The 21,218-nt window shown below is 38.1% G+C and overlaps 1 protein-coding gene across 1 annotated transcript in view; it reads right to left on the bottom strand.

Annotated features, from left to right (window-relative positions):
- Positions 1-21,218, bottom strand: part of plpp4 (phospholipid phosphatase 4) — a 109,475-nt gene that overhangs the window by 16,950 nt on the left and 71,307 nt on the right. The window contains exons 4-5 of the mRNA XM_013134201.3: positions 18,247-18,310; positions 17,877-18,001 (exon numbers count right to left, since the gene is read on the bottom strand). Coding sequence (XP_012989655.1) covers positions 17,877-18,001; positions 18,247-18,310 — 189 coding nt within the window. The remainder of the gene's footprint in view (positions 1-17,876; positions 18,002-18,246; positions 18,311-21,218) is intronic.

Below are 21,218 nucleotides of genomic sequence, written 5' to 3'. Positions count from 1 at the left end.
CAAGTTGGAATGTAAAATAGATCATCAATGACAAACCAGGATGAATAAAAAAATGATGTCATTATAGCATGATTAGCTTTCCATTTCAGGATTAGCGTTATCTGTGGTTGGCCCAGTGATTAATAGTTGGCCTTGTGTTCCAGTGGCCTGAGTTAAAGCCTACATTTCCATTTCATTTTCACATTAATTTGCAAACATGACAAAAGGGCATAAAAGCAGATATTTAGTTTGAGTATTGGGGTGATTTAGGCATTCAAAGAATAAAGTGGAATATGTCAAATACATGGAATGGCTGTGGGGGTGAACACCTCTGCTTTGATGGGATCCCTTGAATTTACCACAAGAGAAGCCCAAGACGCTGATGTATAATATAATGCAAATAAACCCTCTTCCACATAAGCAATGTTATACACCATCATTCTGAAATAAAGAGTTACTTTTTTCACTGTGTATATGAATATAATATGAATAGTAAAAGTCAACTTATTTTCAAATACAGAACCATTTTTAAAGATTGGACTTTCTTCACTGTCAAAAAGAAGACAGTTGATTTGAAAAAGTGTTGCCACTGTATGTTTTTATCACATTTGGTCTATTAAAAGTAACGTATATAGATAGGTATGTTTTAAATATACAAATCGGATCACACCACGTCTCTTTCCTAACACGTGCACTGATTAAAGGTGAATTGTGCAAAAAATATCTTGAAGCACTTCATCAGAGTGGCTTTCATCGTGACAGTCAGATCTGTCCAGAGGGTGATCTACTTTGATCTTGCAATATCTTTACATACATTTTATTACTGGATGCGACCACAATTTTGACACTCGTTTTACTTTAATTCTTTAGAATTTGCAATATCTTGGACAACTGAAGATGTTGAAAGATTCTTGGAGGTGAAGGGTTTGAATTAATGGAGAACTGCTTTTGATGGCAAATCTTTTATGTAGTGTCCACACTGCAAAATAAACAAGTTCAGCCACCAGAAACTATTGAAGCACATTCAAATGTTTCATGGACACAAGAGAAATATCACTGTCAGCTGTGGATTAGATGGGTGTCCTAGACAATATTTCAGGGTAAAATCCCTCCAGAATCATAGTAGTAACTCAAGTACTCAACTTCAGACAAGTCTGGGAGAACTACTTCACCAAAATGAACAAACAAACGGACTGAAATTTAGACCCAATGTAAGAGTGAATATAGTGAGTTGACCTCAAAGTCTGAAAACTGACCGGAAGTGTCAAGGAACACTTAGCTTAAAGGCTTTAATTATGTAATTGATGTTTTTTAACGTTGCATTAGTTTATATCATGGGGACGAGAGTCAGTCTGAATTACATGCAGAGGCATCCTTTAGGATCAAACAAATGCACCGACTAATTTATCTTAGTTTCTGTTGCATTTTAGGAGGACCTGAGCCATTTGACCATATCACATGACACGACACTTAGCACCAAGTCTAAAATGTGTAATATTTAACAAACCTATTTTTGAAACCTGAAGAAAGTGGTTCTGTAGCATGAACCATGCGTTTGATGACTGGCACTGATATCATGAACTAATATGTTTTTTTATTGTATTTCTGCAAAATATCCATAACGGTATCAGTTGCTCTTTAATAACTTAGCATTTTCTGCACTCTTGTTTTCAAAGGTAATCCTCTAGAGGAGGTCGAGTAAACAAACTGTATGAGAGCTTAGAGCATAGAGTTCTCTGAATGGAACATATTTTTTTCTCACAAAATAATATTTGCATTTGTTTTGACACCACATGTCACACTGTTATTTTTATCCTGTGTCACTTTACATCATAGGACATATCTTATATCTATCTACGGTTTTGAGGCTGTCCTAAAAGTGGATTTACGGGTGGGGTATGTAGCCTTCCCAGAGAGAAAATACTCTGGAACAGAGAGAATCATTAATAATTACTCCAGTTCATGCATATTCACACAGGGCAGAAAAGTTATTCCTGTTAGAATAAACAGGAAAAGGGCTAATGAGAGTGTGGGCAGTGTGATTGCTTATGTTATCTTCAAACAGGCACAAGGTTATTGGAGAAAGTTTCTCTGAGCATTTACTGTGAACTTTTGCTCAATTTATCTGAAAGAAAATGCTAATCTAATTACAAATGTAGAAGGAATGGGAATGGATAAGCAACAATATTTCCTGTATAACATTCTCCTCTAATGAGATTCCAGATAAATATATAAAAAAAATATTTCTGTATTGGCCCTTCTACTGAGTAAGGAAGGTGGAGTTCTTCTATTTGGCTATGGATAAGAGGAAAAGCACAAATTCAAGATATGTTGCCAAATCGCATCGTTAGTTACTACCCATTGAAGCAGATCTTATAGATCTGGGAACGTGTTAATAAAGCGTTTCAGAGTAGGATTGCTGAACTAGTATCAGGTCCCACCTGTCCATTTTTTATATTCTAACATCCAAAACAAACTGATCCTACAGTAGATCCTGACTCTAATCCTGAATTAACCGACAGAGTGTAAACTACAAGTTAAAGCAACATTCGTAATTATTGTTCCTGGCAAGACAATATGCTTTGTGACTGAGGACCTCATTGTTGGTAAAAACATGATAGAATACAAAATGTTTCACTACTGGTGTTAGCTTAACTTATTATTATTAAATGGATTTGTGTTGAAGAACTCTACAGGTTTTAGTACGCCATTGTATAGTTAATTTCTCTTTGTACACTTGATGATTTGCATATATTAATATGTTAACATAAAAGGGTGTAACAGGGCTACAACACCAAAAATATCTGGGCATACCTGTAATCATAAAAGTTGCTGCTTAGACAACCTTGTTTACTCCTGACTAACTTAATGGACTGCCTATAGATTGATGACTCTGCTCTAGATGACACATACTGTACATTGGTTGAATGATGACAATAACTGACAATCACTGTCATCTTTGGGTTCCTTTTCAGAAGTTACATGGGTCGTTCTATCAATTCGGTGCAAACCAAAATGTTTTCATTTCACCAAATTGTAATGTTCTGACATAAAAAGCAATATAAATAAAGTGTTAATAGTAAAAGGGTTGATGATTAAATCTTAAATTAGTTCTCATGACACACAGACATGATTTTTTTTTAACCAAAATAACATCATGGCCCCCTAAAATGGAAGGACTCTGTATACAAAGGGCTGTAATTCCTACATGGTTCACAGTTTATGGATGAAGACCCCCAGGCCAATCTGGGAGCAGAATTAGAACCCTGGTTTTCCAATGGCGCATCTAACGGCGAGACACTGAAATTACTTATGCCCGTTTCAGGGGGCCCCCAAAAGGGAACAGCTCTGTGATATTCAAATGAGAGTTCAGTTCACATAGCATGGCTAAGCTTAAAATGAGGGACAGACATGAATTAATTTGTAATCACATGGCATGATATCTTCAGCAATGACAATCATCAGAGATTCTTTTTTTGTTACGAAATAACTGGTGCTTTACAGTGATATTGAAACACCCACCAAAGTAAAGAAATGTGTTCTGATGGTGGAATTGTTGAAATTGAGTTTTCAGACAGTAAAAAAAGAAAAGATATATCATTGTATTCCTTTGAGTCAATATCAACAAATCCAGGTATGTGTTTGACATTGATGTTGAACATGCAGTTGTTGCATAACTGGGTGAATGCAAGAGCAAGAAAGTTGCAGGGGGCAAAAATGCAACAAACCTAATTTAGATAGACAAGTGGTTTTGTACACCTTCAAATGGAGGGGAAGAAAAGGCAGGAATGAAGATGTCCTCAAGTGGGCGGGGTGTGGTTTTCCTAATCAACAGGGATAGGAAATCAAAAAGATAAGTTCTACCTCACCTTTGCTCACTGACATGTTTAGAAAAGCATAGGGTTATGACATTATTTAGGATATTATGCAATTGTTAATATAATGAATCTCCATCTGACACTCATAACTACTTATCATAATACTGACTCACCCACAATAATATGGACCCTGCCCACACTAATATGAACCCTAACCATAATAATATGGACCCTAACCACACTAATATGGACCCAACCCACACTAAAATGAAACCTACCCATGCTAATATGGACCCTACAAAAACTAATAGGAACGCTACCAACACTAATATGGACCATACCAATACTGAAATGAACTCTACACATACTAATATTAACCCTACCCACAATAATATGAACCCTACCCACACTAATATGAACCATACCCACACTAATATGAACCATACCCACAATAATATGGACCCCATCAACACTAATATAAACCCTACCCACACAAATATGAACCCTACCCACACTAATATGGAGCCTACCCACATTAATATGAACCCTACCAACACTAATATGAACCCTACCCACACTAATATGAAACCTACCCACACTAATATGAACCCTACCCACACTAATATGAACCCTACCAACACTAATATGGACCATACCAATACTGAAATGAACCCTACCCACATTAATATGAACCCTACCAACACTAATATGCACCCTACCCACACCAATATGAAACCTACCCACACTAATATGGACCATACCAATACTGAAATTAACCCTACCCACACTAATATGAACCCTACCAACACTAATATGGACCCTACACACACTAATATGGACCCTACCCACACAAATACGAAAGCTACCCACACTAATATGGACCACATATCCCACAAACAGCCTGTCTGTTTCACTGAAGTTGAACATAAGTTGTGATCCCCCCACTACTTCTACTCCCACACCATTATTCTCGGCCTCCAGCTCTAGAATTAGCCTGAGTAATGTCCCCCTCTCACTGACCCCTGACCCCTAGCCGAATGATCCCTGCCGGCACTGCCGTCGTTAGTTGAGGAAGTGCAGATATTAAGTGGTACAGTGAGAAGAGTTGTAGCAGTTCTGTCACTTTTACACACGCCAGATCCAATTAATCGGCATTAACATTTCTAGAAATGTAATGCATGTGTATGTGCTTCGTTGCTTCTACTTACACCATTTTCTTTCCAGTCAGCCTCCATTCAAATTTTTCTCACTGTCATTTGTGAATAATAATACTTGTTTTATCAGTAAAAGCAGCACGTTGATATCCATCATTCTTTAATGTTACCTATGAAACATCTGCAATTTAATTGCAATTTAATGGGAATATCCATTTAGACCTTCTTAGTCATGATATGTTTTAATTTGAATGATGTACAATACTGTTGTTAACAAAAGTTACCCTAGTTTAAATGTGTTTATTCGGTTTTTTTTTTAAGTGGTGTGAGCTCTTATTTCTTGGCCACATGAGAGAATATTTTATACAATGTTATTTTATCCGGTTATTCTATGTAAATATTGTAATAATGCACTAAAATGGACCCTGTACCACATTACTATGGACACTGCACCTCACTAAAATGGACCCTGTACTACATTTCTATGGACACTGTACCTCACTAAAATGGACCCTGTACTACATTTATATGGACACTGTATCTCACTAAAATGGACCCTGTACCACATTTCTATGGACACTGTGTCTCACTAAAATTGACCCTGTACCACATTTCTATGGACACTGTGTCTCACTAAAATGGACCCTGTTTCCACATTTCTATGGACACTGTGTCTCACTAAAATGGACCCTGTACCACATTTCTATGGACACTGTGTCTCACTAAAATGGACCCTGTACTACATTTCTATGGACACTTTGTCTCACTAAAATGGATCCTGTACCACATTTCTATGGACACTGTGTCTCACTAAAATGGACCCTTACCACACTATATTGGATCTCAACCTCACTATGATGGACATTGTATCTTACAAATATAGACCCTATACCACTTTAATATAGATCTTGTACCACACTAATATGGTCTGCGTACCATATCAATATATACTTTGTACCAGACTAATAGCCTGGCTGATTCACTGACCCTCAAAATGAAGTTGTAAATAACATAATGTATCTGTATAGCAATCCCCTCACAATTTTTAAGCCCACCATAAGTCTCTACTCACATAATTTTTTTTAATAGTAAATCTCCATTTCCATTAGTCACTGCCAAAGGTGAATTATAATTCTTCCAGTTCTCACAGTGAAAGGTCCATCATTCTTTAGTGCTACCAGTGAAACATCTGCGATTCAAGTTATCTCAGTTTAATGGGAACATCCATTTCGATCCTATTAATCATGGAAAGAGTTGCTTTGTATGAGGTACAGTGATGTTGTTAACAAATGGTAGAAATGTGTTTACCTGTGGTTATTCAAAATTAAAGCATCCTTTTTAGGCTAGTGGTGCAAGCCGTTGCGTTTTGGTCCACATAATTAAAACAAAAATGCAACCTTTCAGAAATTAGAAGTTTGATCTCTCAGTACTGTTACACAATCCTATTACATCCAGTTAGTTCATCACTATTTGATCTTACAGACATCAATTCATTGTCGAGCTACAGTTCAGCAAATATATTAAATAAGCATAATTTCCTGAGAAACCTGTTTTCTACGAGATGTCAGGAAGAAAATCACATGTTGGATTGACAAGAAAACACTAGTGCCTTTCCCAGGACCATAATGCAGACTGCACAATGAAATCATAATTGTATTCATTTAAGTGTAAAATAGCAATTTTTGCCAGAATGAGTAAGTAGAGCTGGCCAAGAAGAGTGAATGTCTCTGACTGAGTGATTGACTAAGAGACTGACTACCTATTGCTACATAGCGTAGTGGTTAGAGACTGCCACTCAATAGAGTAAAGATTACATGACGACAAGCAGGCTACAAGCATCAGTGGCTACATAGAGTAAACCAAGGAAACAAGCCAAAAGGAAAATACAGCCACATTGGCTGAACTGTCCACAGATGCAGGAAATTCACCACAAACACGGTCCTGTTCACAAGCCTATTGACGAATCAGCACTTGAATATGCACTGAACTACAGTCACCTAATTCTTTACTTGTAAAATCTATTTAACATGTAGGGATTACACTATCATTTGTAAAGCATACGTGACAGTGATTCACCGGTACGTATGTAATGATGCAGGGACAGTTTTTGCACACCTGTCGGTACAGGAAAGACAGCCTAAAGTATTTCAGTGGTGGCTAGAAAGAAAATAATAAAATTCCCATTACTTTTGTCAAGGTAGCTATTATAAATACACTGCTCAAAGAAATGAACATGCCGTTGCTAGAAGGTTTGCTGTGTCACGCAGTACACTCTCAAGCATGGAGCAGATACCAGGAGACGGTCTGTTGCACGAGTAGAGATGGACAGGGCCATAGAAGGGCATCAACCCAGCAGCAGGACTGGTATCTGCTCCTTTCTGCGAGGAGGAACAGGAGCACTGCCAGATACAGTCATGTGAAAAAATTAGGACACTCCATTAAATATTCAGTTATTCATTAAGAAATGTTCACATATCGATGTCTAATCTTGTTTTATTCATCTCTGGAAAAGAAAGTGATCTAATTGCAGGTAAACAGCAAAAAATAACATTGTTTTACTCATTAAACAAAAGACATCAACATAAATGCATATTCTAACTGAGGAAAAAGTTAGTACACCCTACCCCCTAATACCTAGTGTTACCCCCTAATACCTAGTGTTACCCCCTAATACCTAGTGTTACCCCCTTTGGCTGAAATAACTTCAGTGAGACGCTTCTTGTAACCCTCTACCAGTCTCTGACATCGGTCTGAGGAAAGTTTGCCTCACTCCTCAATGCAGAATGCTTTAACCTGTGTGATGTTTGAGGGGTTTCTTGCATGTACAGCCCGTTTCAAGTCACCCCATAGCATCTCAATTGGATTAAAATCTGGGCTTTGACTGGGCCATTCCAGGATTCTCCATTTCTTAGTTTTCAGCCAGTCCTTGGTGGATGTACTGGTATGTTTAGGGTCATTGTCATGTTGCAGGGTCCAGTTCCGCTTCAGCTTTAATTTTCTTACAGATGGTCTCACATGTTGCTCAAGCACCCTCTGATACACTGTAGAATTCATGATGGATTCTATGATGGTGAGCTGGACAGGTGGACAGATTTTCATCATAGATACACTTCAACTATGAGAGACCAAATTAGATTATCTTTCTCCAGAAAATCACATTGTAGGATTTTTTATGAATTTATTGGTCAATTCCTCAGTAAAATAAGTATTTGGTCACCTACAAACAAGCAAGATTTCTGGCTCTCACAGACCTGTAACTTATTTTTTAAGAGGCTCCTCTGTCCTCCACTCGTTACCTGTATTAATCGTACCTGTTTGAACTTGTTATCAGTATAAAAGGCACCTGTCCACAGCCTCAAACAGTCACACTCCAAACTCCATTATGGCCAAGACCAAAAAGCTGTCAAAGGACACCAGAAACAAAATTGTAGACCTGCACCAGGCTGGGAAGACTGAATCTGCAATAGGTAAGCAGCTTGGTGTGCAGAAATCAACTGTGGGAGCAATTATAAGAAATTGGAAGACATACAAGACCACTGATAATCTCCCTCGATCCGGGGCTCCACGCAAGATCTCACCCCGTGGGGTCAAAATGATCACAAGAACGGTGAGCAAAAATCCCAGAACCACACAGGGGGACCTAGTGAATGACCTGCAGAGAGCTGGGACCAAAGTAACAAAGCTACCATCAGTAACACACTACACCACTAGGGACTCAAATCCTGCAGTGCCAGACGTGTCCCCCTGCTTACGCCAATACATGTCCAGGCCCGTCTGAGGTTTGCTAGAGAGCATTTGGATGGTCCAGAAGAGGATTGGGAGAATGTCATATGGTCAGATGAAACCAAAATAGAACCTTTTTGTAAAAACTCAACTCGTCGTGTTTGGAGGAGAAAGAATGCTGAGTTGCATCCAAAGAACACCATACCTACTGTGAAGCATGGGGGTGGAAACATTTATGCTTTGGGGCTGTTTTTCTGCAAAGGGACCAGGACAACTGATCCGTGTAAAGGAAAGAATGAATGGGGCCATGTATCGTGAGATTGTGAGTGAAAACCTCCTTCCATCAGCAAGGGCATTGAAGATGAAACGTGACAATGATCCCAAATACACCGCCCGGGCAACGAAGGAGTGGTCCTGGAGTGGCCTAGTCAGTCACCAGGTCTCAAGCCCATAGAAAATCTTTGGAGGGAGTTGAAAGTCCGTGTTGCCCAGCGACAGCCCCAAAACATCACTGCTCTAGAGGAGATCTGCATGGTGGAATGGGCCAAAATACCAGCAACAGTGTGTGAAAACCTTGGGAAGACTTACAGAAAACATTTGACCTCTGTCATTGCCAACAAAGGGTATATAACAAAGTTTTGAGATTAACTTTTGTTATTGACCAAATACTTATTTTCCACCATAATTTACCAATAAATTCATAAAAAATCCTACAATATGATTTCTGGATTTTTTTTCATCATTACATCTCTCATAGTTGAGGTGTACCTATGATGAAAATTACAGGCCTCTCTCATCTTTTTAAGTGGGAGAACTTGCACAATTGGTTGCTGACTAAATACTTTTTTGCCCCACTGTATCTACAATGTTCAATACTACTCCGAATATTGCTGCAAGTTTACAGTACTCTTTTTATTCTGCTGCTATGTACAGTGTTATGTAAATATTATTGCTTTATCTTCTGGCTATATTTTTGCAGTGTATAAATGTGTCTTCTTAAATTCTCACTATGTAGTTGGAGTGTGCTATGCCACCATTCATTCATAAGCTTATTACACTCATATGTAACTATAATATTCAATAATACTACCTAGATTGCTGCTAATTTGAAGTACTCTTGAAGTACTCTATGTATAGTGTTTATAGGGTTTATTTAATTATAATTTATTTTGTCTGGCTATATTTTTCTTATACAGCTTTGGATTATTATAATTTTTATTCTTAAATCAACATCTCTACATGTATGTCAACCATTCCATTCCAGTTTCTTTGAAATTCCAAACAGGCGCACCTCATTTTACTTAATGAGGTACTGATTAGGTGATTACCTGAACCAAATCAAATCAAATCTAATGAGGAAAAGTATAGAAAACACTGCTGTGGTCATCACTATCCTCTTGCAATAGGACCAGCTGGATGGCAAAAACTGTGTAGTACCTCAAAGGTAATATTTATAAAAAATAATTATTCAGCATGACAAAAGATTTGAAAAGAAAAGCTTTGATTCAGGAAAAGTAGGGTTCAATTCTGGCTTTACTGGCAGAGGGATACAGTGAATGTCAGGTTGCTTCCATCCTGAACATTTCAAAGACAGCTGTTCATAAGAACAAGGTCAAGCAACAGACATTGTGGACAACAAAGCTACAGACAGGCAGAGGGCGAAAACGACTGTCCACTGACTGAGATGACCGTCAACTCATTTGAATGTCACTCAAAAACCAAAGGATGACATCAAGTGACCTACAAAAAAAATGGCAAACAGCAGCTGGGGTGAAGTGCAAGGCGAGGACGGTTCAAAACAGCCTCCTAGGGGCAGGGCAGAAGACGTACAAAGCTAGAATAAAGCCCTTCATCTATGAGAAGCAAAGAGCCAGGCTGAAGTTTGCAAAAGACCATAAGGATTGGACTGTAGAGGAATGCAGTAAGGTCATCTTCTCTGACGAGTCAAATGTTCAGCTTTGCCCAACGCCTGGTTGTCGAATTGTTAGACGATTTTATTAGTGGAGGATCGGTGATGATCTAGGGATGCATCAGCAAGGCTGGAATTGGGCAGATTTGTCTTTGTGAAGGACACATGAATCAAGCCAAGTACAAGGTTATCCTGGAAGAACACCTGCTTCCTTCTGCTCTGACAATGTTCCCCAACTCTGAGAGTTGTTTTTTTCTTTTTTCGAGCAGGACAATGCTCCATGCCACACAGCCAGGTCAATCAAGGTGTGGATGGAGGACCACCAGATCAAGATCCTGTCATGGCCACCCCAATCCCCAGACCTGAACCCCATTGAAAACCTCTGGAATTTGATCAAGAGGAAGATGGATGGTCATAAGCCATCAAACAAAGCCAAGCTACTTACATTTTTGGGCCAGGAGTGGCATAAAGTCACCCAACAGCAATGTGACAGACTGGTGGAGAGCATGCCAAGACGCATGAAAGCTGTGATAGAAAATCAGGGTTATTCCACCAGATATTGATTTTTGAACTCTTCCTAAGTTAAAACATTAGTATTTTGTTGTTGAGAAATGAATATGAATTATTTTTTAGTTTAGTTTAGTTTAGTTTATTGGTTTATAATAATGTGGACAACCTCTTTCAATAAAAGAGCAGCTTTAGCCTCTACGGCTAATTTCCAGCTGTAGTCCCCAGCCAGTTGTTAATAGGCATACATCAATAAATACATTACAAGTAAAACAGATGTAAGCAAGAGCTTAGACATACAAACAAGATAACACAAAATTGAGACAAACAAGCAAACACAAATTACAAAGACATAAAAACAGGTCAAGCAATAGAGCAGTGAAAATTGTCAAAAAAAGAATAAAATGCAGAGGCCACATTGCAGAGGCCACATTGAAGCACATACATGACATAACATTGAAGCAGGCAGTCAGAGATCAAATGACAGAAGCATGATCATGTCATATCTTGTACGCACATCACATCTAGCATTTTAATGTGTGCAGTTGTAATTGTCGGTTAGCCAATTTTTAAGGTGTGCTGCAAAAGTCGAATACATATGTATGTTTTTAATTGTAATAGGTAATGAGTTCCAGTTATGTATTGCAGTAACAGAAAATGATAATTGACCAAATGTACTTTTTCTGAATGGGATTACAAGGTCGCCTCGTGTGGTGCTTCTGGTGCTTCTGGTATTCTGACTGCTGTTATTATATTGAATTATAAATGAATTGAAAGGAGGCGGAGCGGTATTATGTAAAATTTTGTAAACCATACAAATGTTTTTATATTTGATCAAATTTTCCCAGCTCAGCAATTTATGGTATTTAAGGATGATACAATGATGTGAACTGTTAGGCTTTTGGTCCAAAATTTTAAGAGTTTTTTTTATAAATAGTTGCCAAAGGCTTTAGTGATGAGCTGTTAGTTTGTCCCCAGCTTGTCAGACAATATGTTAGATGTGACATAATCATTGCATCCATAAATAATTTGGCAGCATTAAAAGTAAGGGCATTTCTAATATATCTAAAGTTAGCTAAACTAAACTTAACCCTATTGCAGACTTTCGTAATATGTGTTTTAAAAGAGAGATTAGAATCAATAATAACGCCCAAGTATTTAAATTGTGGCACAATAGTAATGTTTTGACCCGAAATTGATATATTTGACACACTATTACATTGCCTTTTTGTAAAAAACATTCCCACAGTTTTATCTACATTTAATTGAAGGCATGAACGATTTAGCCAATCGGTTATCTGGTCCATGGCTTTAGTCAGTTTTGCGGCTGCCAGATTTTTTGTCTTGGCATGCACATAAATTACAGTGTCGTCCGCATACATTATTGTATTAATTTCAGGGCAAACTGATGGCAAATCATTAATATATAGACTAAACAAAAGCGGGCCAAGTATTGATCCTTGTGGCACCCCTGTGCATAAATTAAGAGCTAGTGAACAATGGGTGCAGAAGTGGAAAAATTAAAAGTAGAGAGTTTGGCAATAAGGACCTGATGGTTGACTGTGTCAAATGCTTTACGGAGGTCTAAAAACACAGCGCCAACAACACCTCCCTTGTCCACCATTGCTCGAACAGTCTCTAAAAAGTAACAGTTAGCCGTTTCTGCGGAGTGATGGGCCCGAAAGCCAAACTGCATTGGATGAAGCGAGAAGGGACTATTATTTAGAAAAGAAACAAGCTGCTCTGATACACATTTTTCAGCTACCTTAGAGACCACTGGTAGAATACTAATTGGGCGGTAGTTAGATATGTTCCGTGGGTCATTTGACTTAAATATGGGAGTTACAATTGCAGTCTTCCAGGTAGTTGGAAATATCCCCTCTAGTACTGACTGATTAAAAATTTGTGTGATAGGGTAAGATAGATGTTCTTTCAGGCTTTTAAGCATTTTCGAGTCCATTCCATAAATATCTTTTGTTGATGAGATTTTAAGAGAATTAATAATTGCCTGAGTTTTTACTTCACAGATAGGTTGAATGCTAAAAGAAGGCATGCTTTCATCTATTGTTACAACATTTCCAGTTATAGGGGAAAAATTCTGTGCGATTTCATTCACAGAATTAATAAAATATTAATTAAAAGCTACAGCTATTTGAGCTGGGTCTTGAATTAGTTTACCATTCAGGTTCAATTCTAACTGGTTTCTAAGCTTATGGCTAATTCCCATCACATTCTTAATCTGTTCCCAGATCAGTTTTGTGTTACCTTTTCCCTCATTAATAATTGTTATAAAAAAATTGGCTTTAGCCTTTCTTATCACTTTAATCGCTTGATTACGTAATGAAGTGAACCTATGCCTATCACTATTTGATTTTGTTTTTAATGATCTTTTTAAAGCGGAGTCTCTTTCTTTCATCAAATTAAATATTTCAGTGTTGAGCCAGGGGAGTGCATTTGCTTTTTTCTTTCCTTTTACCTTTCTAGTAAACTCCTTAACTAGATTTTGTAGCTTGGTAAAAAACATTTTGCTAACTTCTTCTATGTTGATCCCGTTAAATATATCTATCCAGTCTGCTGTACTGCCTTTTGACCAGCTGTTATTTTCTACAAATAAATAATCTAAATGAGAATATTTGTATTTGGAATTTGGGAGTAATGTTGTCAGTAGTTTATAGAATAAATCAAAACTGTTCATTTTACTCAAACACATACCTATGAATAGTAAAACCAGAGAAAATTCTAATTTTGCAGTTGTCTCTTACTTTTTTTCAGAGCTTTGTATTATTATATATTATTATATATTATTATTCTTAACTTCCACTATGTAGTTGTCTAGTGCCATGTCATAAGAAATAAATTGTTCAGGATGATGTTGTGTTGTTCGGTGCATTTGACAAATAAACCTTGAAGCTTGAACTTCGTTCATCGAGACCTGATGTGTGATTTGACAAAAGCTAGCTAAAAGGCATTAGCTTCCCCACCATATTATTCCTCCAGGCATTGCCGATGACTCCCGTCTAGGTAGAATTCTGCTCACCGCCAAGGCTCCATTGAAAATGAATGAGCTGCCCCATCTACTGCTTGCTGTCTGAAAACACTTATAGTAGTATCAAATCAAATCAAATCAAATTTTCTTTATAAAGCCCTTTTTACAACAGCAGTTGTCACAAAGTGCTTTTACAGAAACACCCGGCCTTAAACCCCAAGGAGCAAACAACAGTAGTGTTGAATTTCTGAGGCTAGAAAAAACTCCCTAAGAAGGCAGAAATTTAGGAAGAAACCTAGAGAGGACCCAGGCTCTGAGGGGTACATCAAGCCAGCACTATTACAGCTTGCAAGTACGATTTTTATTTTTTATTTATTTCAAATGACATACTGTACCAAACATGATGACAGCACTGTTTTACTCTATCTTAAGATCTCCCACTCAATCTAGGCATATCATAGATTTACGTTCCAGTCCAGTTTGTCCATTCTAACTGCCAAATGTATGAACACAAAAGCATAGCTAAAAGGTTTTTGATCCAGTCAGACAATGCAGGTTAGCTAGTTCAATAAAATCTAAAGTATCCTGTTCTACTCTAAATTCATGTATTTAATAATTCTGGAATTTTGCCTAATAACTATTCATCGTTCAGTAGCATAGTGGTTATAGACATGCGTAACTGGACATAAGTGGACTTGCATGCATAACTTTTTAGATTGGAATTCCTGGCCCCCAGCTTGTTTGGTACTTATACCGCAGACTCCTGTGTACAACATCTTAGGTTAGAACACCTGGCTTGCGGATGTTATGTAATTACCTTTTTGCCTTTATAACACACAGCCAACCAATGAAATGATAATTCAATGCATTACTGACAATCACATTGTAGCTATGAAATAATATCATGTTCCAGAAAACCCAGGTGTGATAGTGTTAAATGCAGAGCTAAAATCCACAAATCAGACCCTTGCATAGGTTCCTGGATTATCAATGTGTGTTGCAAGATAAGGTGCAAGCCCATGTTTACTGCCTCATTCAACACTGACAAAGCATTAATCCATTTCATGACATTTGGCTAGAATTTGGAAGATGCCCAAAATGGGATTGCAACATCATTAAAATGCTTGTCTGTTCTCGTGTCATAAAGTCATGGTAATTACCGAAAACATCTGTCTTTTGGCTAGGTACAGTATCCACAAGTACCTACTCAAGCCCCCTCCCTGTCTCAGAAAAGCCACTCCTACTGCATGCTGGCTGAATTATGGCACGCAAATGTATAAATAGTTAAGATCTTTTGTACAATTTGGTGCACACATTTTCATGATCAATATTGTAGATTCAGTATCCACAATCGTATACACTCCTTTCTGTTCAACCAAACACTCATCAGCGACACCAGACCCAATGAGCAACAGGAGGCCTCTCCACTACCAACGCATCTATCCATTTGACAGGATCCCAACACCCATCCCAGCCGCAGGCCATCTGTCAGTAACTACTCTCTATCCGCTGCAGTGTTTCTTCAGAGACACACAAGGGCCAACGGGTGTAGGTGTGGTGCGACGAGGAAATTGTGTTTCCGATTCAGGAACGATTCAGGAACACTCCCAAACATGCACATGCACGCTCACACTTCAGTAGCATTTGGGGGGAAGGTATTTAGCTCCAGCTCTGAATGATGTTGTTGCAATGTCCCTCTCTGCTGTTTCTAATTTCTGCTACTTCAGGGAGCAAAGATTGTAAGATGGTCATGCAAAGCTTGAACTGTACAGTTCTACTTCAAAAATATGTTCAATTGATTTGTAGCACAACATTTCAGCCCCATTGAACATCAATAACATTCAGTCTGCAGTACATACAGAGCCTCCAATCAAGAGGTAACAAATCCAATAGGTTCCACTGATTTTGTAGTCCGTCCACAATACCACCTGTTTTGAATAGGATTTTGTGAGGTTAAACTAAAGTTAAGCCCAATGTGTACAAAAGGTAACTGCATACTCCCACATATGCATGCAAAGAACCCACACATACTTATGGCCAGGCAAACAGATATACAGACACAGACAGAGAATATCTTTGGAATGTCCTTAGGTTCAAAATATTTTAAAGAGAAACCTGCACAATGCTCTTGCGAGTATCATTATTGTGTAATAAAGGTTATATAAACACTACTGATATTAGCCAGAGCAGTATTTCAGGTTTTTCTTTTCTTCAAAGTAATTCTCTATTACCATGTAACTGCAACATGTTCAGATGTAAAAGGGCCTTTTTGTATTGAGTTTCAGATTCTTAGTACAACACGATGATTAATACCCTCAGTCCCATCTTATAGATACACATGCATGATCAAACTGGGCGCTTTGCCACACTGGTCTCATTGGATGCCTATCCTTTCAAAACATTTTTTTCTGAAGTATACACAATATATACTATGAACCATAGAGTGACCTTGCATTATGATACTACAAACCGTCTTTATGGAAAAATATTGAATTAAATTCTACTGCTCCCTTTTGGATCTGATATGAATGATATAATATTTTTCTGAGGAGAAAATTCCTTCATTATTCTACCTTATCATTGTTATAGCCGAGCCGTAGGCCAATTGTTAATGTTGTTTCTGACATAAACAAGTAACCTAGACTTGAAACTGTAAAATACATTCAGACTGAAGTTACATTTTATTGTCAAATGTGTATATGTGGTAAATTAGTTTTTTAGAGTATACTCTTATGCTGTTGTTGCATTCAACACTGTTAATTTCCTATGTCTGTTCCTTACTGTAATGGCCGGCCATGGCCTGTGCCATACCAGTCATTACATTGCTATGTTTAGTTCTAGTTTCTTAATTTCTATGTTCTGTTAAGTTCCCCGTAGTTTATTCATTTCATGTGTTCCTCGTTCACCCCTTCTTAAGTCTCTATTTAAGTTCCTCCTGACCTAGTGTTTCTTGTGAGTCATTGTTGGATTATATGGTTGAAGTTATGATGGTTTATGTCAATCCTTGACAGACATCTGTCTTGGAATTAAAGCACATGTATGTAAGTAATCTTGAGAATGTGACACCTATGGCATTATCCCCCTGCACACTATCAAATCACGTAACTGCTGGACTATTCCAGCAAAACATTTCAATTATTCAGCAACACGCTGCCGGACTTAAAACAGCTTGAGGAGCAATATGTTCTGTAGACCAAAGGCTGGTCTGTACTGTTGTATAGCAGGCCTATAATGAGAAATACAGCTAAATCAACTTAAATGAGGACACCACAACACATGAAATCAAGTGAAATAGTACTGTTTTATGGTCAGTGCAGGCCAGGCTCTGCAAATAAAGTAACAATTTAGAACTCAAATGCCAAATAACTCTCCAAAATGTAATAGCAATAGCAACTCCATATGTCCATTGTAGAGCTCAGAGTCATTTCAAGATACAGCGGCAGCAAGATTAGCTCTTCAAAAGAGTCTCAGAAAATGGTTAGACATTGTGGAAGCAGGCACATTTGGCATTGAACTTAACCATAGATGTATCATTGTTGGAAAAAAAGTGTTCAACTTTCTGTAGTACACACTTTATTAGCTGTATTGAAAGGTGTCCCTGTAACAATATGATATCCAGCCCAATAACAGAGGACGGCTAGATTAGTCAGACTGAGCTGAATCACTGTCCTGAAAATCCTCTTGCCTCCTAAATAACTAATCATTATGTGATGAAGATTAGGGCCTCTGCGCCCGGCTCAAACAGACTCCTTAAACAAACTGACTGACAGCGTGGTGGCGCCTGACTTGCTGGTACTCACAGGAAGAGTGGCTGCTGGGAAAACTCTTGCGTCCCTCTGACACCAGGTCCGGTTCTCCGGTGCACAGCATCTTAACATTGACCTGCCCATCCGGAAAACAGCGCTGGAAGTAGTCTGGTCTCGGTCTGTAGGTTTTACAGAAAAAACACTGTTCACATAAATGGCTCTCTTAAAAGGGTTTCGTTAAACTGCATGCCACCTTCAGTTCCCTTCCCACACACGCCTAAGCTATTTTGTACATTATTGAAAAGCTTCAATGCCTGAAAGAATGCAATGCCAATTCAGGTGAGGGAATCTTTGATAGACAGTATATATCAACTTTCTCCTTAGTGTATGAGTCTAGTTGGTGAATTGAATATATTGCATTTACCTGCCAACAATTAACTTGATAGTGTTTGTGAAGACTCCATTTAAGGCCAGAGCCAGTGAGACAGCTGCAGAACAGAGAAAAGAAAAATTACCAGACAGAGACTTTGTTTTTAGAGAAGCAGGTTATGCCACAATGCAGCACAATGATTGAACAGACTCAGGGTGACAGAGCATCTAACCCCAGTAATTAACCCCAGTCAGAGTGCAAATGTGCATATATTATAGATTCATGATAGACGGTACGGAATAAACCGAGTGCCAAGTTTTGAGCTCCATTGTGCTCTTTTCCTTTTGCCGCTGTGGTGGAAATTCTGGATTTGTGCCAGTTATCCTGGCTTCAGTCTAGCAATAAAAGACTGTTAAAAGGTATTATGGAGCTAAGAGATAGCAGAGGTGACTAGAAGGATTGCAATCTACTGTAGTTCTTAATCGTTTTTAGAAATTGCTTCTCATAATTTCACAATTTACAGCAACAATGAGCAGGGCCATTAAGTTCATAAAGCGAGATCTACATATGCATTTAAAATGTATGTATGAGATTCATTTAGCAGGGACTACAATGCTGGATTTAGCTTGACATTTTCTTCCACAGTCCTTGAAACACTCCCAATGGGCACTCTCCAACCGTAAAATGAATTTTCACAAATAAAATATTGTGCCTAAAACTCCCCATTGAGTATTGCATCTTATTTATTCTATAAACTGGATCCAACTGAGACTAACAAGGAAAAAACTAAATTACCCCCAAAAAATATTTTTCTCATTAAACTCTCCTTAACTAATTGAACAGAAAGAACATCTATCAAATGCAAATTACAGGGTGGACAAAAGAAATTAAGAAAAAAACATTTACTAGTTGAGATGCAGTAGAAAGATGGAGCCAAGAGAATACCCTTACAATACATTAGTTGTTTTCTGATGCTATAAATGGACATGAATTATGCAGCATCTAATCAGGGTTTCACAGTTCCCATTGCCCTGGCTTGCAAAATATGGAGTACCTTGTCTAACATACTTGACAGGTATAGCAGTTAATAGTGTATCTCTGTCGCACATTTTAATTAGCTCTGTAGCCTACAGTAAACACACAATTCTCTGGTGTTACTTCAACTCAGAGAATGTTGAATGTAAAAATTCTGTAGTGCCTGTAAGGCTCCACACTGTGCAAAGAGGTCATTGCTGTTATTTTTGGCCATCCCATTGGGATTTTTATGAGGAAAAGTGAGAATTTGTATGAAAATATGCAAACCCGATTCCAAAAAAGTTGGGACACTGTACAATTGTGAATAAAAAGGAGAATGCAATGATGTGGAAGTGTCAAATGTTTATATTTTATTCAGAATACAAAATAGATAAAAATAGGGAAAAAATAATAGAAAATAGGGAAAAATAAGTTGATTTAAAATTCCATGGCATCAACACATCTCAAAAAAGTTGGGACAAGGCCATGTTTACCACTGTGTGGCATCCCCTCTTCTTTTTATAACAGACTGCAAAGTCTGGGGACTGAGGAGACAAGTTGCTCAAGTTTATGAGTAGGAATGTTGTCCCAATCTTGTCTAATACAGGCTTCTAGTTGCTCAACTGTCTTAGGTCTTCTTAGTCACACCTTCCTCTTTATGATGCGCCAAATGTTTTCTATGGGTGAAAGATCTGGACTGCAGGCTGGCCATTTCAGTACCCGGATCCTTCTTCTATGCAGCCATGACATTGTAATTGATGCAGTATGTGGTCTGCCATTTTCACGTTTGAGAATGCAAGGTCTTCCCTGAAAGAGACGACGTCTGGATGGGAGCATATGTTGTTCTAGAACTTGGATATAACTGTCAGCATTGATGGTGCCTATCCAGATGTGTAGGCTGCCCATGCCACACGCACTCATGCAACCCCATACCATCAGAGATGCAGGCTTCTGAACTGAGCACTGATAACAACTTGGATTGTCTTTGTCCTCTTTAGTCCAGTTTTCCAAAATGAACTTCAAATTTTGATTTGTCTGACCACAGAACACTTTTCCACTTTGTCACAGTCCATTTTAAATGATCCTTGGCCCAGAGAAAACGCCTGCGCTTCTGGATCCTGTTTAGATACGGCATCTTTTTGATCAATAGAGTTTTAGCTGGCAACGGCGAATGGCACGGTGGATTGTGTTCACCGACAATGTTTTCTGGAAGTATTCCTGGGCCCATGTCGTGATTTCCATTACAGTACCATTCCTGTATGTGATGCAGTCCCGTCTGAGGGCCCGAAGATCACGGGCATCCAGTATGGTTTTCCAGTCTTGACCCTTACGCACATAGATTGTTCCAGATTCTCTGAATCTTTGGATGATATTATGCACTGTAGATGATGATAACTTCAAACTTTTTGCAAATTTTTCCTGAGAAACACCTTTCGCCGCAGCATTGGGGGAATTGGGGGAACTGCCCATCTTGACTTCTGAGAGACACTGCCACTCTGAGAGGCTCTTTTTATACCCAATCATGTTGCCAATTGACATAATAAGTTGCAAATTGGTCCTCCAGCTGTTCCTTATCTGTACATTTAACTTTTCCGGCCTCTTATTGCTACCTGTATCAACTATTTGGAATGTGTAGCTCTCATGAAATCCAAAATGAGCCAATATTTGGCATGACATTACAAAATGTCTCATTTTCAACATTCGATATGTTATCTATATTCTATTGTGAATTAAAAATGAGTTTATGAGACTTGTAAATTATTCCATTCCTTTTTTTACTCACAGTGTCCCAATTTTGTACAGTGTCCCAACTTTTTTGGAATCGGGTTTGTATATATACAGGTGCTGGTCATAAAAGTTGATTTATTTCAGTAATTCCATTCAAAAAGTGAAACTTGTAAATTATATTCATTCATTACACACAGACTGATATATTTCAAAACTTTATTTATTTTAATTGTGATGATTATAACTGACAACTAATGAAAATCCCAAATTCAGTATCTCCGAAA

The sequence above is a fragment of the Esox lucius genome, chromosome 6 (assembly GCF_011004845.1).
Source record: "Esox lucius isolate fEsoLuc1 chromosome 6, fEsoLuc1.pri, whole genome shotgun sequence".
NCBI classification, from domain to species: domain Eukaryota; kingdom Metazoa; phylum Chordata; class Actinopteri; order Esociformes; family Esocidae; genus Esox; species Esox lucius.
This window is presented reverse-complemented; position numbering and strand designations above follow the sequence as displayed.